This window comes from Ipomoea nil, unplaced genomic scaffold, assembly GCF_001879475.1.
Source record: "Ipomoea nil cultivar Tokyo-kokei standard unplaced genomic scaffold, Asagao_1.1 scaffold0987, whole genome shotgun sequence".
Taxonomy (NCBI): Eukaryota; Viridiplantae; Streptophyta; class Magnoliopsida; order Solanales; family Convolvulaceae; genus Ipomoea; species Ipomoea nil.
Genome location: NW_017617415.1, coordinates 212,215 through 236,598, shown reverse-complemented (window position 1 = coordinate 236,598; position 24,384 = coordinate 212,215). Strand labels below are relative to the sequence as shown.

Here is a 24,384-nt window from a genome sequence, read left to right as displayed (position 1 = left end):
TGAATATTTTGATGCAAATTATTTGTATAAAAAAATAACAGATTTTTAAAGTTGGACAAGATTAGATACAACAAAGGCAAATACTATCTTATAAAGAATCATAAGTGTTTAAAAAAATATATGAAGAGATATATGGGGTGTTTGGTAAATACGGAGTAACTATTGTCTGTTAGTTGATTGTGTTAGTGAGTTTAACTAGTTAATAACATTAGTTGATGGTAGAAAAGTGTTTAGTAAATTAGCCGCGCTGATTATATGTAAAATGACTTTTTTAAAAAAAAATTGTTTTGAATAACTTTTTTAATTTTAACATTTTGGAGCAATAAGTTTTACAAAAAATTAATATTGGTATAATTAGATATATTATTTTAAGCATTCAAAAAAAGATATATTATTTTAAAAAAATATTTTTATTATCCTGTTTGAGTCCATTGTCCACAAGCAAAGTGTGGCGTTCTGTTGCTATAAAAGACAGAGGAATCGGCATTCAAACTAAACCACCGGAAAATTGTGCAGAATGGCCTTCCGTTCTTCACTATCTCTCTTCTTGATTTTCAGTTCAATCCTTGCTGCTCAGGCGAGGCTAACCCTCTACCCCCCAGGCCATGATGCACTTGTTCTACTACAAAAAGGCCTGGGCGTTTATACCCAAAACCAAAATCCATGTTACGGCTATGGAGTCTTCTGCGAAAAGCGGGTAGCTGACAATTCCAGCGTGCTGAGAGTTGTGCGAATAGTGTATGAGAACAAGCAGACACGGGGGAATCTTTCTCCGGCCATAGGGAGGTTGTCGGAGATCAGAGAGCTCTCTCTTCCCAACAACGAACTCGTCGGAAACATCCCACCTCAGATCCTTCTTTGCAAGAAGCTGGAAGTCCTGAACCTTCAAAGAAACCAGTTTTCCGGCCAAGTTCCGGCTGAACTCTCGTCTTTGATCCGCCTCCGGGTCCTTGACCTTTCCTCAAATCAGCTTTCTGGGAACTTGAACTTCCTCAAATACTTCCCCAACTTGGAAAAACTATCCCTAGCTGATAACCTCTTCACTGGGAAAATCCCCCCCTCCTTGAAATCCTTCAGAAACCTCCGTTTCTTCAATGTTTCTGGCAACAGTTTACTCGAAGGTCCAGTCCCAAAAATGACCCAACTGGAGTATTTATCCGCGGATTCCAGTAATTCCACAGAATATAGTACGCTCCCAAAACGTTATGTTTTGGCCGAGAGAAGAAAACCCACCACTACTGCAATGGCACCTTCTGCAAGTAAAGGAAGTAACCCATCATCATCATCATCATCAGCACCCGCGCCCTCACCAGAATCACCCAAAGATTCCCACCACAAGAAGAAGAAACGAAAGGTTGCTGGATGGATGCTCGGCTTCCTAGCCGGAGCAATTGCAGGGACTTTAAGCGGCTTCATAAGCTCAGTTCTGTTCAAGCTGTTCATGATTTACCTGGGACGTGAGAAGAAAGACACAGGGATAACACTGTTCAGTTCCATGATCAAGAAAGCAGAGGACTTATCTTTCCTGGAGAAAGAAGACGGGCTGGCCACGCTTGAGTTGATAGGAAGAGGTGGGTGTGGGCAAGTATACAAGGGAGAGATTCCTGGATTGAAGATAGCTATCAAGAAGATAGATCAACCCCACAAGGAAGCCGCGGAGCTGACTCAAGAAGACACCAAAGAGCTCCACAAAAAGATGCGTCAGATCAAATCGGAGATCAAAATCGTGGGCCAAATCCGGCACCGGAATCTACTCCCTCTCCTGGCACACGTGCCCAATAAGGACTGCCATTACCTGGTGTACGAATACATGAAAAACGGGAGCCTTCAAGATGTTCTGGAGAAAGTGTCGCAGGGAAATGCGGAGCTGGATTGGATATCCCGGCACAGGATTGCACTGGGGATAGCGGCGGGACTGGAATATCTCCATTCCCACTCCGAGCGGATAACCCACAGGGACTTAAAGCCAGCCAATATCCTCCTGGACGACGACATGGAAGCCAGGATTACTGATTTCGGGCTGGCAAAGGCGGTGCCGGAGGCGTATACACATGTGACCACCTCAGTGGTGGCGGGGACGCCGGGGTTCATCGCGCCGGAGTATCAAAAGACGTTTAAGTTCACGGAGAAGTGCGATATATACAGCTTCGGGGTGTTGCTGGCTGTTCTGTTGATCGGAAAGCTTCCATCCCATGAATTCTTCCAGTCGACACCGGAGCTTTTTCTGGTGAAATGGTTGAGGAGTAAGATGGTTTCGGAGGATCCGAAGAGGGCAATAGATCCTAAACTGATGGGAAATGGGTACGAGGATCAGATGCTTTTAGTTCTGAGGATTGCTTGCTTTTGCACTCTAGAGAATCCCAAAGAAAGGCCCAGCAGCAAGGATGTCCGGTGCATGTTATCCCAGATTCAGTACTTATAACCGAACACACCCTAAGGTCCCACAATACAAACAAACCGTAAACTCTTTTATATATGTTCTTAGCATGCATCTTTACTTTTGATTTTGATTTCGACTATATACTTGCAATTAAATCAAAAGTGCCATCCATTTCACTTGTTAAAAATAAATATATATTTTGATGTTATATAAGTTGCCCGGCCTTATGGTCTTATTTGTTACAAGTTGTACCAAATATAGTTTGGTTTTACGAAATTGTTTTAAATATAAACCTTCACTTTGTCAAATATTAAATTATGGAGCTGATCATTTCTTCATAGGCTCTGTTTGGTATTGCCTAAGCTGAAATTAAAGCTGAATGTTGAATAGTTAGTAGTTAATAAACTAACTAATTAAAATTAAAGTGTTTGATAAAATTAATTATTGAACTCGTTATAAGTGTAAAAGACATAAAAGAATAAAATAAGATACTAGGATTTTGATTAATGAATGGTAAATGATGTCATTTTTATAAATTAATAAAATAGTTAATGCCAAATGGAGTCTTCCGGGTACAGTGGTTTTGTCATGTTTAATTCTAAACTTTCTAATTGACTATCTGTGCTCCTTCGACTTTCAAATTTAACTATTCGTGGTCCAAGTAAACCACTCATGTTCCTTTAAGTTTCAAAATTTAACCAGTCGTTGTCCTCTTGAAATGACCATGGTTGGTTAAAATTTAATAGTTGAAGGACCATTGATGATTAACTTGGACCACGGATGGTAACAATTTGAAAGTCGAAAGACCACATTGGTCAATTTGAAAATTTATGACTAAACGTGGCAAAATCACTATATTCGGAGGACCTCAGATAGTATTAATTAACTCATTAATAAAAAAAAGTATAAAAATCAAGAGTTCATTTTGAAATGCTATTTGGAGTAGTGTTTCAAAATAAACTATTATTTTAAACTTATCATGTTTTATTAAACAAAGTTTATAATTTATTAATAGTTTAAAATAAATTCTACTAAACAAAGCCTATGGGCGTTTGGTTCACGGAATGTTTGATTACCTTAGGAAATATTAGATGGTTGTGAATGTTAGATTACTACGTTTGGTTAAAATTGAGGTATGTAATATAAACATGTTTGGTTGAAGAGGTTTTTATTTTTTATTTTTTTGGAGTATTTTGCTTTAATATTTGTAACCTATTTTTATGTATTTCAAAAAATTTTAAAATTAAAATAAATAAATAAGGCAATGATAAAATATAGAAGTAAATCATTTAAAAACAACTAACTAAAGAGTTTGAACTTGAAAAATATTCTATGTCTTAAATGGGAGAAAAATTAATGGATTAAAATTGAAAAATTAATAAAGACAAGGGAATGTGAGAATACCTAAGGAAGGGGAAGTATCTCACATTCCGTGTTCCCTTCAAATAATAATTGACATTTAAATCTATACCAAGACAATTTTGCATTGAGAAATTGTCCCAGTATTGTTCTCTCATAATTAGTGCTATGACTTGTAGTCTTCTAGGCAATGATATGTTTAGAATTTAAACTATAATCACTTGTTGATCAAGACAATCCTTCAAGGACTATAATATAATAATGTATCATTTCCGGTCAAAAATTAAATTCATTAAATCATTGTAGACATGCATGAATTTGTATAAGTAGTAATTAAATTAGCAATCAACACCAAAAGCATATCATAATTCATAAGACATAATTAATCCTCATTAAAACAAATAAATATTTTTCCGTGGAAAGTCAATAAATATAGCCAGGTATATTGATACGATCTCACATCGGCTCCATAAGAGATTGTGGAGTAGTACTTAAATTGGAGCCAAATCTCCACTCATGAGCTAGTTTTTGTGGTGGAGTTAGGGTCTTGACTTGAGTACCGTATCATATATATATATATATATATATATATATGCCAATTGATTGATTTGTGAGTAATATTATTATTATTGTTGTTATTGTATTTAGTTGGTTTAGTCTTCTGGCTAACCTATTAGATAGGAGTGATATTATTATTATTGTATTTAGTTGGTTTAGTCTTCTATGGCTAACCTATGAATGAAAACATTACTCTCATCTGGTATTAGTCGAGTGAATGAAAACATTACTCTCATCTGGTATCAGTCAGCCAACGTTCATTTTTCCTATTTTTCCTCTCCTTCACCGATCACAATGTCAACTAATTCTTCCGAGAGAACGGTGACTGCCGCCACCGTTTCTACTCCGGCCACCACCCCAAACACCCTCTCCTCTGCCCATCATTTTGTGTCCATTAAGCTAAACACCCGCAATTTTTTGTTCTGGCGAACCCAACTCGTTCCCTTTTTCAACGGTCAAGGACTGCTCGGGTTCGTAGATGGTGAAATCCCTTGCCCTCCACCTACCATCGTCGCTCCCCCGTCCTCCGGCGACTCTGGCACTGTGACGGTGACGACTGCTGCAACTTCCGGCACCAATCCCGCGTACAAAGCATGGGTGCAGCAGGACCAGTCCATCATGTCTCTCCTCATCTCCTCGCTTTCGGATGAAGTTATGTATCTGGCGGTTGGCCGGAGCACTTCGCGGGAGGTGTGGAACTCGGTCACGGCCGCGCTAGGGTCATGTTCCAGAGCGCGGTGTCTCAACCTGTTGGGCCAATTTCAGTCCCTTCGTCAAGGGAATAGCTCTCCGGTGGAATACCTCGGAAGAGCTCAACTGATCGTCGAGGCACTTGCGCTGGCCGGCCGACCTCTCTCCCTAGACGAACAAAATATGTACGTGTTTAGGGGGTTGCGGCCGGAATTCCGGACAATGGCGTCTACTCTCACAGTCACAGGTACACATGTCTCCATCCCTCAGCTTTCGGACTATCTGTAGGCACATGAGTTTATTCCCTCCGATGACTATCCGGTCAACACCAATGACAGAGGCGCTACGGGTTCTCCGGCGACTTTCTACGCTGGGTGAGGCCGGTAGCAACCTGGAGATGGCCACAACGGCCGCGGTGGGCAGAACCGAGGCCGGCAAGGGCGAGGGCGATGAGGATCAGGCCGCGACAGAGGTGGTGCTCCCCGGTGTCAAATCTGCCGCTCCCACGGGCACACATCCGTTTATTGTTTCAAACGGTATACGACTCAACCACCGGCGCAGGCGAATCTAGTCGTCGCCAGTGATGAAGCATCCACAACGGCGGCAGGTTCCTGGTTCCTGGACACCGAGGCTACCGCGCATGCTACACCGGAGGCGGCAATGATGTCGCAGTCCGAAGAATATACAGGCAATGATGTGTTGTGAGTCGGGAACGGCACAGGGTTGACAATCTCACGAGTGGGCCATGCATCTATTCCATCTCAGTTTAAATCTTTGTCTTTGTCTAATGTTTTGCATGTACCCAATCTGTCAATTCCCTTATTATCTGTACATCGGTTTACAAACGAAAATAATGTTTATTTCGGATTTCACAAAAATTGTTTCTTTGTGAAGGATTCCGTCACCAGGGCGACACTTCTTAGGGGTCTCGCCTCGGGCGGATTGTACAAGCTTCTGGTGTCACAATCACATTTTCCGTTCATAAGCTCCCGGGCCACTCCTGGGGTGTTGCATCGCAGGTTGGGTCATCTGAATAATCAAGTCCAGAACCATGTCCTCCGAAATTGTCTGGTCACCAAAAATAAGTCTGAGGCGTGAGGGTCGTGCACAGCATGCCATCATGGAAAGTCATCACATTTTCCATTAGATAGAGTAGCATTATCTAGTCAAAATGTGTTAGATTTGCTGTACACTGATATTTGTGGCCTCGCCCCCTTTATTTCCTCTTTGGGCTTTCGTTATTTCTTACTGTTTGTAGACGATCACTCCCGATTTTGCTGGTTTTATCCATTAAGGCAAAAATCGAACATTTATAAAAATTTTGAGTCCATCCGCGTAATGGTAGAATGCCAGTTTTCGCGTTCTATCAAATCCATCCAATTCGATCTAGGGGGTGAATACCAAAAACTCCACAAACCTTTCAATCTCTTGGCATTATTCATAGGCAATCTTGTGCCTACACACATGGACAAAACGGCAGGATGGAACGCCGCAATCTACATATTGTTGAGACCGGGTTAGCCCTCCTTGCCGAGGCCTCAGTATCACTACAATACTGGGACTATGCCTTTGAAACAGCCACATGTCTAATCAACTACCTACCCTCGTCAACTTTAAAATTTGAAAGCCCATACACTCGATTACACAAAGTGTCTTCCCCATACACGTTTCTAAGGGTATTCGGGTGTCGGTGTTATCCCTATCTCAGGTCGTACAATCGGCACAAGATAGAGTACCGATCAGCACCCTGTGCCTTCTTAGGTTATCCCCCGTCTTTTAGGGGTTACAAGTGCATGGACCTAACAACGGGGAAAGTCTTTATCTGTCGTCATGTCCGATTTGATGAATCTTATTTTCCATTTACAGATTCTTCTTTACAGGACCGTTTCCAGGACCCCGGTTTGTGGCTCTTTGTGACAAGCTCAATGTGGTTTCTCACCACCCTTGTGCTTAAGGGGGTGTGTGAGTAATATTATTATTATTGTTATCATTTGTATTGTTATTATTGTATTTAGTTGGTTTAGTCTTCTATGGCTAACCTATTAGATAGGAGTTGTTTGTGCTTTCTACTTCCTATAGTATTGTAACTCTTATCTCTTCTGAACTGAATGAAAACATTACTCTCATCTGATTGTCCATAATATGACCCATATTTTAACAAGGTAATAAGCCTTTTCATACCAAAGGAGACCGATGATGAGACGGTCCAGACAGTGATGATGGGTATAATCGGGATGACCTTGCGAATATATCGAAGAAGAGAAGCATTGACGATGAGGTTAAATTGGCTAGAGTCTCGTACTAATAATGTGTTGTAATTTTAGTGTATTCTTGTATCAATCTTGTATAATCATAAGATCATATATGCACAATAAAATTCAGAATAGAGGAGAGAGGAAGAAGAAGAAACAGTTTTAATAACTGAATGAATATATATATACATACAATTTAGTAACTGCATCTATGCTAGAAAATAGGTGGATAATGACCACAAGCCCACAACATTAAATATATTTTACAGCAAACCAAACACCATTGTTTTAGTTTAATTACCTTTTATTTCATGACAAAAAAAGATTTACTACTGCATCCCTGCCAAGTCCCAAATTTGTCTTGATATTAGCAAATACACTGCTCCAGAAAAGGCGAAGGAAATCCCCATGGAATTTAAGCGAACAAATTGTATCAAGAAGCGAGTCAACGATTTTGAGAAAATATAATATAATTAATTAATACATAAAATAATGACAAAATGAGATATTCAGTACCACAATCTAAGAAAAAACGAAAGAAATTCCCTGTCGGTGGGAAGAAAACAAGTGGAAAATACTGCTTATATATATTTCAAGAGTATACATACTATTATTGCTATATATGTGACCTATATTTTTGATGGGCTAAAAGGGAACAAATAAATGAAGATATATAGTGTCACTTAAAATTATGATTGGGTAATGAATAAACTTGAAATACATGTAGGCTCTGTTTGGTAAATAGCTGTTAGCTGATAATTCTTAGTTGTTAGCTGATTGTGTTAATTAGGGAGTGTAACTAGTTGATAACATTAGCTGTTGTAGAAAAGTGTTTGGTAAATTAGTTGTTAACTGATAGCTGTTTGGTATAATTTCTTTTAGAAATAAGGGTCAAATAGGCCATCGAACTACACACGAAAATGCAATTAGGCCACTGAACTCAAAAAACATGCAATTGGATCCCTGAATAACGCAAAATGATGCAATTGAACCCAAAAGTGACCTACTTACCTGGACTGGAGGTTATTTTATTAAAATAATACTTTTTTATTTTATTAAATAACTGTAAATAATAAAATTAAAAAAAAAAAAAAAACGCATCGCCTCCAGGCCGCCGGAGACGAAGACAGACGTTCCATGCCGGAGAAGAAGGGACGACTAGGGACGTCGTCCCTTCTTCTCCAGGCTGGAAACGAAGGGCTCCCTTCGTCTCTAGGCCGGAGACGAAGGGCTTCCTTCGTCTCCAGGCTGGAAACGAAGGGCTCCCTTCGTCTCTAGGCCGGAGACGAAGGGCTTCCTTCGTCTCCAGGCCGGAGATGAAGGGACGTCTTCGTCACCAGGCTGCCGGCGGCCAGGAGAAGAGGGTTTTTTTTTTTTTTTTTTTTTTTAATAAATAATTTTGTTATTTACAATTATTTAATAAAATAAAAAATTATTATTTTAATAAAATAACCTCCACTTCAGGTAAGCAGGTCACTTTTGGGTTCAATTTCTTCATTTTGCGTTGTTCAGGGACCTAATTGCATGTTTTTTTAGTTCAGTGGCCCAATTGCATTTTCGTGTGTAGTTCGATGGCTAATTTGACCCTTATTCATTTCTTTTATAAAAAAACTAATTGAAAAAGTTGTTTGGAGTAACTTTTTAAATTTTAACATTTTGGAGTTACAAAAAACTAATTAACCAAACACTTATATTGATATTTTAACTAAATTAAACAATTAATAGTGATCAAATAAGCTAAAATTGACCTATATATAGGCCAATTTTTTACCAAACAGGGCCGTAATAAAACTTATTGTGACTTTGTGTAAAAAAATATACCAAAAAAAAAAAACAAACAATTGTCCAAATAAATTTAAAATTATATTGTATAATCTTCTTGTTTAGTCGCACAAGTATACGATCTCTAATTCATTCACCAAACATATAGGGAAGGGAAAAAACTTTAAAGGAAAGGAATAATTTTCTACTCTTTGTACGTTTTTCTCAAAAGTTATATACATCTCTTAAGATTTTGAAATAAAAGATAATAGCTATTTGTAATAGAATTATCTCTTTAAATTCTTTTTTTTTTTTTTTAAGAAAACTGAAATTACTTTAAAAAAAAAAAACTTTAAGATAACCAATAAACTTTATCTTACATTGATTTAATGGAAAGTCCACACTCACTAATTGAAAGTACATTCTGATTAAAACTCACTTTGTGACTAGTTGGTAAACAACCACATGTAATAAACCAACTTAGCTTGTTCATAGCTTAACTCAAAAAAAAAAAAAAAAAGTCAGTATACAATTCTCACGGAAAGTTGAACTTAATTGAAATATCTAACTTGGTTTGTACAAATTTATCCTTAACCTCAAATCTGGCTAAGGAGTAATCTTTTTTGAATGGCTACTAGCTCTATTACATTGTAGTATCTGTTCATATACTTTCTCAACCTACTGAAACACAAAGAGCTAATAACGCCTCCACTGAGGCTTGAACTTACAACCTTCCAAATGGAAATCCAACCCGGATACCATTAGACTACATAGTCCTGGCTAAGGAGTAATCTATTGTTTTAAAAGTTGTCAAAACTGAACAAAATAATAATATTTTAAACTTTTCATGTTTTACCAAATAGAGCTAACTTATAGTTTATTTGTAATAAAAATAAGCTAAACTCTACTAAACAGAGCCATATGTCAACAACTAGTTCATGCACTATTTGTGAAGTCTAAGGTGGGTGTATTCAATCATGACTTTTGTAGAGTTTTAAAGACTTTTAAAATGATAGATTTTAATAAACTTTGATTGACTTTCATAGAGTCGTTCAAAACCTTTTAAAACTTTATAAGACTCTATAAAAGTCTATATAAAAAACATTCATGGACTTTTATCAACTTTTTATTTTAAAAAGTCTACCAAAGTCATTGAAATTCTAAATTGAATACATCCTTACAAACTTTCAATGATTTTGATTCTTATCATTTATATATAATTTTCTTACAAAATATTTATAATATATCATAAAATTTTCATATTATATAGTTCTTCACCCACATCAACATTATTACTTATTTCCATAATATGTAGGTTGAGACTTATATGCTAATTACTTATATATATTATTAATAAATATAAAAAAAATTATTTCATTAGAAATTCATAACAATATTGAATAATAAAATTTATAATAAAAGAATTGATCAAATAAAATATTTAAAAATATAATTACAAGTTGCATAAAATAAAAAAAATAAAAATTTAATATTATTTATAATATATATATATATATATATATATATATATATATATATATATAAAAATTATACTTGATATATTGCTAGGCATCACGCAAAGAACTATTATTTGAAATAAGAGACTCTGAACAACAAGAAGCTGCTACTGTTTGTAACCCCAAATTGTTGTTGCGAACAGTAGTTCGCTATTCGTAGTAACTTGTTAAAAATAGGAAAAATATATATTACGAATATAAACATAAAAAGAATAAAAATCAAAATATATAAGTATTTATATGAATATTATGAAACATATACTAAAATTTGATGATGAAAAATTTGCTTTGTTCATGTATTTAGGAAGAATTAGAGAAAGTTATGGATAAAAAATTCATTGGAAAAATAAAAATCAATATAAACAAGCAATAATGAAGTAAAAATAATATTATTTCAAATTTTTAGAGGAAGATTGTAAAGTTTAGGAGAGAGAAAAAAAATTGGTAGAATTTTAGGTATGAGGAAAATATGGGATAATGAAGAAAAAATTAATTTTATTAAATTTAGATAAGTTTATAAAGTTTAAATAGGGAGAAAAATAGAGTTTAAGTAGAGAGAGAAAACATTCAAAGTTAGAAAGAAAATTTTGAAATCTTGGGGTTGATGGTTGGATTTCAACTATTTATATTTAAGAAGGAAAAGTCTACAAAAGTCTTAAAATTAAAAAGTCTACAAAAGTTCATAACTTTTTAAGGGTGTTGCTATTTGCACCACCCTTTGGTCAAAAGTAGGTATAAAGTATCTTGAAATTATAAAAAGGTGAAAATTTTTAATAATTACATAGGTGGTGTAAATAGTCAAATGGGAGTTCATTTTGCTATTTGCACCACCTTGGTCAAACCTCATTTATGAGGTGTAATTAATAATTTTTTAATTTAAAATTTAATTAAGAGAAAATTGTACTTTTTCTCCTTAAGTTATATACTTATAGTACTTTTTATCCCCGAATTATTCATGTTAGCATATTAGCCCCCTCAATTATTCTAAAAGTGACGATTTCTCCCCTGATATATTAAATTGACATTTCTACCCTTAAAGTAAACATTTTATTTATTTTTCTTCTCTAACAAATTATTGCGTATCCGTATGGATGACCACGGTTCAGTTCTAACTGAACCGGACACTATAACAATCGAATTAAAAGTTTCCGGTTAAGGGAAAATTGTACACTTTTTCCCTCTGAGTTATATGATTATAGCACTTTTTTTCTCTCAGTTATTTGTTTATTCACATTTGCTCCCTCAATTATATTAAAAGTGGCAAGTGTTCTCCATTTTATGTTAGGTGAACATTTTTACCCTTAAAACTAAATATTTCATTTATTTTTTCTTCTCCAACAAATTATTGTTTATATGTACGGATGATTATGGTTCGCTTCGAACAATTTTTTATTTTATTTCCAATTCAAAATTTATTTATTTATTATAAATTCTATTTCTTATTTTTAAAATAATATAAATTCAATAATTATTTTATTTTATTTCATTTTTTCGGTTCTGAATCGTAAGTATAAGAAAATAAAGTTGTGTTGTGCCTTCACAATTAGTTATATTTGTTCTATATTTTCTTTAAAATTTTTAACCCTAAGAATCTAAGCTCCACTCCCAAGGTTCGGACCTATGACCATTTATTTGAAATGGTAATTGAAATGTCATCATATTACATGATAGTTGACTTAATCATATTATATATAATAATTATATAAAAACCAATTGCTGTTAAATCAAAGTAATTGTAGATTACTAGTATATATGTCCTCTAATGAAGGTGTGCATTCCTCAAAAAGAGAGAAATCAAATATAATCTTAGATATAAAATCACACTCCAAAATGCCATTGGAACGTAATGGATTGTCAACTTCAATATGACTGTGAAAGCCTAAGAAATCCATACTTTTTCCCCCTTTTTATGAAGTTCGGAAGAGTAATATATAACACGTGTGATTGCAAATTAAAACAAACCCCCATTGGCTTTGCTTACGATTCAGAATCGAAAAAATAAAGTACAATAAAATAATTATTAAATTATTATTTTTTAAAAAATAAAATTTATAATAAATAAATAAATTTTGAACTGGCAATAAAATAAAAATAAAAAATTGTTTGAACTAAACCGTGACCATCCGTACATATAAACAATGATTTGTTATTCCAAAAGGCTGAACCCCAACCCTAATGATTTGTTGGAGAAGAAAAAATAAATGAAATATTTAGTTTTAATGGTAAAAATGTCTATCAAACATAAAAGGGAGGAAACATGCCACTTTTAATATAACTAGGAGGCAAATGTGGATTCATGAATAACTAAGAGGGAAAAAGGGTTAAAAGCATATACCTAAGGGGAAAAAATGTCATTTATAATAAATATTTGTTAAAAAAAATAATGTTTGACTAAAATTAATGAAGGTGGTGCAAATAGCAAATTTCTATTTACACCACCTAAAAGTTATCACACCTATTAAATAGGTGGTGTAAATAGCAATTAGGGTGGTGCAAATAGAATTCCCCCTTTTTAAATACCACATGACTTTTAAAGACTCTATAAAAGTCTTAATCGAATACCACACGACTTTTAAAGACTCTTTAAAAATCTTGATTGAATACCGCCTGACTTTTAAAGACTTTATAAAAGTTTAAATTGAATACCCCAAACTTTTATATAAAGTTTATAAAAGTCTTTAAAACTCTATGAAAGTCATGATTGAATACACCCCTAAGTCTAATGCTTAGAAAGTACAAATTGAGGTAGGAATCTAAGAACTACCCGACCCTGTAATGGATTTTTTTAATGATTTTTTTTTTCTTAGCTGAGGTGAGAAAAGAGAAGAATAAAAAAAACATATTGCAAATACAAGTTATTTGTGCGTTTCATTGACCCAAAAAAAAAAACAGTCATAGTACATGAGCGTTGAGCATACTTGTCACGCCCATCAAGTGTATACACTATATACGTGCAAGTTAGGCGCGTAAAATAATAATAATTATTATTATTATTTTTTTGCTTTTCTTAATTTTCTTTTCGTTTCTTCCCTTTTTTCCCACCCCTCTATTCTAGTTGACATTTAAAAAATTGAAGAAACAATTTCAACAATTAGAGATGCCCTAAAGATTCAACTATTTGTTTTGTTTTGTTTTTTTGTTTTGCTGCTTTTTTTTTTTTTTTTTTCACCCCTCTACCCCAGTTCACATCAATTTTTTTTTTTTTTTTTTTTTAAAAACTTCAGATTATTTAAGCAATCAATGAAGCTCATCACACTCTACCACTAATTGTCAAACAGGATCTCACTTTCACATTTTGTCACTTTCAGATTACATTTTGTCACAGGATTTCACTTTCACAAATAACAAAATTATTGCCTTAAAAGAGCTAGCATCTGGACTCATTATTCTAATTTAGCCTTTTAATTAATAAAAAAATTATGTCAAATTGATTGTATTTTTTTTAATACACATTCATGCCTACAACGACAACCAGGACCGATTCTGAGCATGTCTAACATGTGCGATCGCACAGGGGCTCCAATTTTTGGGGGCCCTATATTTAAAAAAAAAAATTATATGTATATATAGTATACAAGATTTCAGACTAAGTGCAAGAAGATTGATTCAATTTGTGATAAGGTGAAATTGAGCACAATTAGTAATTTCCTTCCATACTTTTGGTGGTTACCAATTCTTAAATTTCAATTGACAAGTACCATTGTAAATTAAGAATATAATGACAATTTACAATTCAAAATCTCAAACAATAATTAGCATCTTCGATCGGGACCTTCTGCTAATTAGCAATTACCATTATTTTTATTTTTTAATTGAATTCTCAAATCTCAATTAACAGCTTTTAAGAGGGATGAACAATGTGGTGATATTGATGGAACTAAACTGTATATTGAGCTAAAATTGTTTAGAGAGATTTTGTTGAAGAAAAGATAAGAGCAGTGAGTATATTGAATTCATTGAAACGGATGGGTTGTTTTCCAAATGATACTATTGCATATCTAATATTATTGATTATCCCAATAACTGTTGCCTATGCAAAAAAAAAAAAAAAAGAGTTTTTCAAAGTTGAAATTGATGAAATCTTACTTACAATCAGTGTGTTGCAAGAGAGACTCAATGAAATAGCTTTAATCTCCATTGAAAATGAGCTTTTGGAAAAAGTTTATATCAAAAGTTTGGTAGATGATTTTGCGTCTCAATGTGCACGGCGCATGTCACTTTTTAAGTGAAATTTTAGATGTATTTTTTATAAAATATTTATATTTCGATATAACTTTTTGAACAACTATTATTTATATATAGAAATTAATTTTTTTTAAAAAACCTCAAATTAAGATATTGCACAGTCTCAATTTTTATTGGAACGACCCTGACGACAACAAACAGTGTATATAAAGAAGCAGCACGACGTCCGCACGAGCTTAGCCCAATGATTCAATAAGCAATATTTAGAAGGAGAAGAGACTAAGGTTTAAACCTCAGCGACAACAATGTAGAAATATGCCCAAAGTGGATATATATTTTATGCGTCAAAAATACATTTTGTTATAATAATATTAGTAATATTATTTCTAATTAAACCAAGTCAATATTAAAATGAAATGTGAGGTGTGTGAATGTGAACGTGGGTGTATGTGCAGAAATATGTGGAAATGAAGTACATGGAATCATGGGCTTTACTCCCTAAATTTTAGCTTTGTTCTTTAGTATAAATAGGATGTATTCAATCAGTTTATTCATCAAATAAAATCACATTCATTCCTCTCTCTCTCTCTTCTCAATATATAAATATAATATATAGATATATTATATTTAATATATATTATAGATATATTATATTATATTTAATATATATATTATATTAAATATATTGTATTTAATATATCTTACATTTGGTATCAGAGCCAGTCAACCTTTCAACCCCGAGATATTGTTCGTAGTGAAATATGGCTACAAATTTCAATATTGTATGGTCGGGTCCCAAATTGGACGGGAAACTCGATTACAGTTATTGGCAAATTATGATGTCCACACATTTGCAAGCTCAAAATCTTTGGAGCTTTGTTGATCCCGGTCTACCCGAAGGAGCTGATGCAGCCGCTATACGACGAGATAAATTGGCCTTGGGTCAGATTCACCAAGGTGTTCATTATTCCATTTTTGGGCAATTAGCTCGTGCTCAAACAGCAAAACAAGCTTGGGACATCTTAAATGTGTCACACAAAGGAGACGATCGGGCACAGAAGTCTAAGTTGCAGTCGTTGAGAAGGTTGTACGATAATTGTGAGATGACCTCTACAGAAACAGTAGATATGTATTTCACTCGTCTTATTGATATGGTGAATAAGATGAGATTATACGGAGATACAATTGAAGATGGTGCAGTGGTTGAAAAAGTTCTTCGAACTATGCCGATGAAGTATGACCATGTGGTGGCTTCAATAACAGAGTCACACAAAACTGAGCTCTTATCAATTGCAGAGCTGAAAGGTATGGTAGAAAGTCATATTGACAGAATTGCGTCAAAATCGGAACCACTAGCAGAAGAAGCTTTGAAGAGTCAAGTCACCCTTAATGTGGCCGGCACTAATCAAAGAGGTGGAGGATCTGGTAGAGGTCGTGGAAGAGGAAGAGGAGGTTCTAGTGGAAGAGGTCGTGGTAACTTCAACCAAGGAAGAGGTGGAGGTAATACCAAACAAGGTAAATTTCCATTTCATTGCTACAATTGTGGCAAGTATGGGCACAAGATTGCAGATTGTTGGTATAATGAGGACAACAATCGTGGAAATCAAGCAAACATTGCTGAAAAGTCTGGTGAGAGTTCTGAAACTTTACTTTTAGCCAGCGATAGTTTTTCTGCAGATAAGAACATATGGTTCTTGGATACTGGGTGTAGTAACCATATGTGTGGGAAGAAAGAATTGTTTTCTGAACTGGATGAATCAGTCCGGTCTGAAGTGACATTTGGCAACAAGTCAAAAGTGCCAATTTTGTGAAAAGGTAAAATCTCTATTCAGTTGAAGGATGGTACTCACAATTTTATATCCGATGTGTTCTATGTTCCTGAACTACACCAAAATTTGTTGAGTATGGGTCAGTTGTCAGAAAAAGGATATAAGATACATATTGCTCAGGGGTGTTGTACCATTGCAGATGCTAAAGGAGTTTTGATTGCAAAGGTAAATATGTCCCAAAATCGACTATTTCCTTTGAAAATTAAGCATACTCTCCTTGCTTGCTTTAATTCTGAAGTTTGTGATGATAATTGGTTATGGCATATGCGATTTGGGCATTTCCATTTCTCTGGATTAAACTATCTTGCGAGAAAGGAACTTGTTTCTGATTTACCTGTTGTGAATGTCCCTGATCGTATCTGTGAGATTTGTGTGATTGGGAAGAAGCATAGAGATCCCTTTCCCGTGGGCAAGTCAAGGAAAGCTACAAAACAGTTGGAGATTATTCACTCAGACCTATGTTTGTTGGAGGTTCCCTCACATGGAGGTTGTAAGTACTTTATTACTTTCATTGATGATTTCAGTAGGAAAACATGGGTTTACTTTCTGAAGCAAAAGTCTGAAGCATGTGATGTTTTCAAACAATTTAAGGCTTTTGTTGAAAAGCAAAGTGGTTATGAAGTAAAAATCTTGAGAACTGATAGAGGTACAGAATATATTGCTTGTGATAATTTTATGAAAGAAAAGGGTATTCAGCACCAAATGACAGCTAGATACACTCCACAACAAAACAGAGTGGCTGAGAGGAAGAATAGGTCAATCATGGATATGGTGAGGTGCATGTTGAAATCCAAGGATCTGCCTAAACCTTTTTGGGCAGAAGCTGTTACTTGTGCTGTCTATGTGTTGAATAGGTGTCCAACTAAGAGTGTCCATGATAAGACGCCCGAAGAAGCTTGAAGTGGGAGAAAACCCTCTATCAAATATCTCAAGGTTTTTGGATGTTTGGCATATGCCCACGTGCCGGATCCATTGAGAAAGAAGTTGGATGATAAAGGTGAGAAGTGCATATTCATTAGTTATAGTGACGCTTCAAAGGCTTATAAACTATACAATCCTGAAACTAAGAAGGTTGTTATAAGTCGTGATGTCACTTTTGATGAATATGGTGCCTGGGATTGGTTAGCTAAAGATGAAAGTTCAGTTGTTATTCCTGTTGTTGAAAATATTGTTGATGAGCAACCGATTCCAGATAATGTCCAGTCTCCTTCACAGCCAGAATCGTCAGTTCGGCGATCTCAGCGCGAGCGCCATTTACCAGCTCGCTTGCAAGATTATGTTTTGGGTCATGATAATGACCTGTCTGATGAAGAGATTGTTCAATTTGCTCCCTTTGCAGATTGTGATCCTTTAACTTTTGAGGAGGCTGCTACAGAAACTCATTGGCTTAAGGCGATGGATGAGGAGATCCGTGCCATTGAAAAGAATGGTACCTGGGAGTTAACAGATTTACCTCTTGGAAAGAAGCCAATTGGAGTGAGGTGGGTTTACAGAACGAAGTACAAGTCAAATGGAGAAATTGACCGTTTTAAGGCACGGTTAGTAGCAAAGGGTTACAAGCAAAAACCAGGTATTGATTATTTTGAGGTTTTTGCTCCTGTAAGTAGACTTGATACAGTTCGAATGGTTATTTCTCTTGCTGCTCAAAATGATTGGAAATTGCATCAAATGGATGTCAAGTCTGCTTTTTTGAATGATTTTCTTGAAGAAGAAATATATGTTGAGCAACCTGCGGGATTTCTGAAGAAAGGGGAGGAAAATAAAGTGTACAGGTTGAGAAAAGCCTTGTATGGCTTAAAGCAAGCGCCTAGGGCGTGGTATGGTTGCATTGACTCATATTTTGTTGAAAGTGGTTTTATGAGATGTCCTCATGAGCACACTTTGTATGTCAAATGCACGAATTCTGGTGATATTGTTCTAATCTGTCTGTATGTTGATGATCTGGTTTTTACTGGAAATAACTTGAAGTTAATCTTAGAATTCAGGGAGGCACTCATTAAGAGGTTTGAAATGACCGATATGGGCCTTATGTCTTACTTTCTTGGCCTTGAGGTTGTTCAGATGGATGGTGGAATCTTTATTTCACAAAAGAAGTATGCTGCTGATATTTTGAAAAAGTTCAAAATGGAAAACTCCAAACCAGCTTCAGCTCCGGTAGCTGAAAAGTTAAAGGTGTCCAAAGATGAGTGTGGTAAGAATGTGAATGTTACATCTTATAAAAGCTTAATTGGGAGTTTGAGGTATCTGGTGGCAACAAGGCCAGATATTTCTTTTGGAGTTGGAATACTTAGCAGATTCATGGAGGAACCAAAAGAATCACATTGGGCTGCAGCAAAGCGAATTCTGAGATATGTCAAAGGTACAAGTAATGATGGAATTTTTTACTCTACTAATGAAACTGTGGAACTTGTTGGGTACACAGACAGTGATTGGGCTGGAGATGTTGAGACCAGAAAAAGCACATCAGGATATGCCTTCTATCTTGGTTCAGCCATATTTTCTTGGTCTTCAAAGAAGCAGCAGATTGTAGCACTTTCAACCGCAGAAGCAGAATATATTGCAGCAGCAAACTGTGCTACTCAAGCAGTTTGGCTGAGGAGAATTTTGGAGTTCTTACAACACGAGCAGGAAACACCTACGACTATTTTTTGTGACAACAAGTCAGCAATTTCGTTGTCCAAAAATCCAGTCTTTCATGGTCGTAGCAAACACATTGATATCAAGTATCACAAAATCAGAGAGTTGGTTGCTGAAAAGCAAATCAACATAGAGTATTGTTCAAGTGAATGTCAAGTTGCAGATATCTTTACGAAGCCGCTGAAGACAGAGATATTTCTCAAATTGAAGAAGGAAATTGGGATGACCAATATATCCAACTTGGTTTAAAGGAGGCAATGTTATAATAATATTAGTAATATTATTACTAATTAAACCAAGTCAATATTAAAATGAAATGTGAGGTGTGTGAATGTGAACGTGGGTGTATGTGCAGAAATATGTGGAAATGAAGTACATGGAATCATGGGCTTTACTCCCTAAATTTTGGCTTTGTTCTTTAGTATAAATAGGACGTATTCAATCAGTTTATTCATCAAATAAAATCACATTCATTCCTCTCTCTCTTCTCAATATATAAATATAATATATGGATATATTATATTTAATATATATTATAGATATATTATATTATATTTAATATATATATATATATATATATATATATATATATATATATATATATATATATATATATATATATATATATATTATATTAAATATATTGTATTTAATATATCTTACACATTTATTTAAAAGAACTTAATACAATTTTTTTTGAAAGTTACTGGCTCTATTACATTGTAGTATCTGTTCATATACTTTCTCAACCTACTAAAACACAAATACATTGTAGTATCTGTTCATATACTTTCTCAACCTACTAAAACACAAAGAACCAATAACGCCTCCACTAAGGCTTAAACTCATAATCTTCCAAATAGAAGTCCAACCCGGATACCATTAGACCACATAGTCCTAGTTGAAAGACTGAATACAATTTATAGTAAAGGTAATAAATTAATTGGGGGAGTCCTATGTACTATGTAGTGGCTGCATATTTTTTCATAAATTAATAAATCAAACAGGGAAAAGTAAAGAAAATAAAGTTAAGAATTTTTATGGGTACTCTTTAATGTGATGTGACAAATGTAATGCAGGTTAAATTTCGCAATGAATACGACACAGGTCGGTAGGTCTCTAGTCAATAGTGCAATTTTCCACACGGTCGGAGACTCGATCATGCTATCAAAGGAATGTTATTGACTGAAATACGAATTCATTTTCGTTTACTTCAATTATTTATTTATGACATTGGCTTATTAATTATTCAAATAAAAACTAAATTAGTACAAGGCAAAAATTTAGACAATCCATCTTCAAAATAATCTTGTTGAAGGACTTGAATCTATAGGACTTTAACCAATACAAAGCCTCTTTGCGCATCATTGTCTCTGCCATCCCAAGATCTTGTGCACGTACAATTCAGAGTTTCATTCATAAACTATATTTTATTTATTATGTAATTGTAAATTTTTTTCTATATTTTAGTATTTTTAAAAATAATTTTAAAAATCTATCTTCAATAATACAAATGGGTGGTCATATGGCTGAATCTGGTGGTGGGATTAAGTATGGTATAACAAATACTATCTTACAAATAATCAAGTGTTTAAAAATAAATATGAAGAGATATAAGCCCTATTTGGTAACATAGTTAGCTTATCCGTCAAATTTGACTTATTTGATCACTACTAATGTCTCCAAAAAGGCTCAATCGTTATGCTCTGCACCCGTGTCCAGCATGCATGCTGGACACGGGTAACAGTGCCGTTACGCATTGTTATTTTTTTTTTATATTTTTTTTTATTTCAAATTCGTTATAGGAGTATATATTCATAATTTTATTACTATATGTTCATAATTGTAAGTTCATAATGTCAGAGCTCTATGTTCATAATTCAATAACTGTACATTCATACTTCCAAACTGTACATTCATAATTCCGTAACTGTACATTCATAATTCAATAACTGTAACTTCATAATTTTCGAAGCTTTATGTTCACAATTTTAGAGCTCTATGTTCATAAATTTATCACTATATGTTCATATTGTAAGTTCATAATGTCATAGCTCTGTGTTCATAATTCCATAACTGTATATTCATAATTGCATAACTGTACATTAATAATTGCATAACTGTACATTCATAATTTCGTAACTGTACATTCATAATTCAATAACTGTAAAATCATAATTTTCGAAGCTCCATGTTCACAATTTTAGAGCTCTATGTTCATAATTTTATCACTATATGTTCATAATTGTAAGTTAATAATGTCACAATTCTGTATTTATAATTTTAATATTTTATAACTTACATTCATAATGTCATAACTGTAGATTCATAATGTCATAACTGTACATTCATAATCCCATAACTGTACATTCATAATGGCACAAACGAATAACGCCATTAACGAGACAAAATTAAATTTTTTTAACTGAAATGACGCGTTTTTCGTCGTTTTGGACTTATGTCCACAATGCATTGTGGACACGGGTCCACCAATAATGGTTCCACTAAGGCTTGAACTCACAATCTTTCAAATAGAAGTCCAACCCAGGTTTCATTAGACCACATAGTCTTGGTAATTAGCTATAAACTAACAACTAATTTATTAAAGATTTCTCTACAACTAGTTAATGTTATCAATTAGTCAAACTCACTATTCCAGCTAACAGAGCTGGTTAATAAACACCCAAAATAATGATGAGAAGTATTGATATAGTTAGATACATTTTTTTAAAAAGTTATTATTATATTTTTATTATCCTATAATAATAAAAGGCAGAGGAATCGGCATTCAGACCACCGGAAAATTCTGCAGAATGGCCTTCCGTTCTTCCCTATCTCTCTCCTTGATTTTCACTTTAATCCATGCTGCTCAGGAAAGGCTAACCCTCTACCCCCCAGACCATGATGCACTTGTTCTTCTTCAAAAAGGCCTGGGCGTTTATACCCAAAACCAAAACAGTGATCTTCAAAATCCATGTTACGGCCATGGAGTCTTCTGCGAAAAGCGGTTTGCTAACAATTCCAGCGTGCTGAGAGTTGTGCGCATAGTGTACGAGAACAAGCAGACAAGGGGAAATCTTTCTCCGGCCGTAGGGAGGCTGTCGGAGATCAGAGAGCTCTCTCTTCCCAACAACCAGCTCGTCGGAAACATCCCGCCTCAGATCTTTCTTTGCAAGAAGCTGGAATTCCTGAACCTTCAAAGAAACGAGTTTTCCGGCCAAGTTCCGGCTGAACTCTCGCCTTTGATCCACCTCCGGGTCCTTGACCTTTCCTCAAATAAGCTTTCTGGGAACTTGAACTTCCTCAAATACTTCCCCAACCTGGAAAAACTATCACTAGCTGATAACCTGTTCAGTGGGAAAATCCCCCCCTTCTTGAAATCCTTCAGAAACCTCCGTTTCTTCAATGTTTCTGGCAACAGATTGCTCCAAGGTCCAGTCCCAAAAATGACCCAACTGGAGTACTTATCTGCGGATTCCACAGAATATAGTAGGCTCCCAAAGCGTTATGTTTTGGCCGAGAGAAGAAAACCCACCACTACTGTAATGCCACCTTCTGCAAGTAAAGGAAGTGACCCATCATCATCATCTGCACCCGCCCCCTCACCAGAATCACCCACAGATTCCCACCACAAAAAGAACAAACGTCGCAAGGTTGCTGGATGGATGCTCGTCTTCCTAGCCGGAGCAATTGCAGGGACTTTAAGCGGCTTCATTCTGTTCATGATTTACCTGGGACGTGACAAGAATGACTTGGAGATAACACTGTTTAGTTCCATGATCGATAAAGCAGAGGACTTGTCATTCCTGGAGAAAGAAGTCGGGCTGGCCACGCTTGAGTTGATAGGAAGAGGTGGGTGTGGGCATGTATACAAGGCAGAGATTCCTGGATTGATGATAGCTATCAAGAAGATAAACCTACCCCACAAGGATGGCGCAGAGCGGAGCAAAGAGCTAAACAAAAAGATGCGTCAGATCAAATCAGAGATCAAAACTGTGGGGCAAATCAGGCACAGGAATTTACTCCCGGTACTGGCACACGTGTCCAATAAGGACTGTCATTACCTGGTGTACGAATACATGAAAGACGGGAGCCTTCATGATGTTCTGAGGAAAGTGTCGCAGGGAAATGCGGAACTGGATTGGATAAGCCGGCACAGGATTACACTGGGGATAGCGACGGGACTGGAATACCTCCATTCCCGCTCGGAGCCGATAATCCACAGGGACTTAAAGCCAGCCAATATCCTTCTGGACGACGACATGGAAGCCAGGATTACTGATTTCGGGCTGGCAAAGGTGATGCCGGAGGCTAATACACATGTGACCACCTCAGTGGTGGCGGGGACACCGGGATTCGTCGCACCGGAGTACCAAAAGACGTTTAAGTTCACGGAGAAGTGCGATATATACATCTTCGGGGTGTTGCTGGCTGTTCTGGTGATCGGAAAGCTTCCATCCCATGAATTCTTCCAGTCGACACCGGAGCTTTTTCTGGTGAAATGGTTGAGGAGTAAGATGGTTTCGGAGGATCCGAAGAGGGCAATAGATCCTAAACTGATGGGAAATGGGTACGAGGATCAGATGCTTTTAGTTCTGAGGATTGCTTGCTTTTGCACTCTAGAGTATCCCAAAGAAAGGCCCAGGCCAGCAGCAAGGATGTCCGGTGCATGTTATCCCAGATTCAGTACTAATAACCAAACATACACCCTAAGTCCCACACTTTACTTTTCATCCCTCACCTACAAACATACCATAAACTCTTTATATAATGTTCTTAGCATGCATGCATCTTTACTTTTGATTTTGAGTTCAACTATATACTTTCATAGGGGCATTCAAAAAAAATATACTTTCATAGGGCAAACCAAAAGTGCCATCCATTTCACTTGTTAAAAATAATTAAATGTATATTTTGATGTTATATATGTTGCCCTTATGATGGTCTTATTTGTTACAAGTTGTACCAAATAGTTTGGTTTTACTTAAAACTGTTTTAAATATAAACCTTCTCCTTTCAAAAAAAGAATATAAACCTTCTATTTGTCAAATATTAAGTTATGGAGCTTATAATTTTTCATAGGCTGTGTTTGGCATAGGAATGACAATAGGGCGGGGCGGTGAGTATATTTTTCGTTCCATCCCTATCCCCGGCGGGGAATTGAAAATGGTCCCCATCCTTGTCTTCACGGGGAATTAGGCAGGGACGGGGATTCC

At 35.5% G+C, this 24,384-nt stretch overlaps 2 protein-coding genes and 1 pseudogene across 2 annotated transcripts; all 3 read left to right on the top strand.

Annotated features, from left to right (window-relative positions):
• The first annotated feature begins 517 nt into the window (after positions 1-517).
• LOC109180012 (leucine-rich repeat receptor-like serine/threonine/tyrosine-protein kinase SOBIR1) lies at positions 518-23,985 on the top strand. Its single transcript, XM_019329497.1, has 3 exons — positions 518-2,433; positions 12,779-12,786; positions 23,940-23,985. The coding sequence occupies exon 1, from the start codon at positions 518-520 to the stop codon at positions 2,420-2,422; it is 1,905 nt and encodes a 634-aa protein (XP_019185042.1). The 3' UTR covers positions 2,423-2,433; positions 12,779-12,786; positions 23,940-23,985.
• On the top strand, positions 4,592-5,275 carry LOC109180011. The gene has a single exon (XM_019329496.1). It carries the CDS (start codon positions 4,592-4,594, stop codon positions 5,273-5,275), a length of 684 nt encoding a protein of 227 aa, XP_019185041.1.
• On the top strand, positions 21,960-23,987 carry LOC109180001 (annotated as a pseudogene).
• The last annotated feature ends 397 nt before the right edge of the window (positions 23,988-24,384 follow it).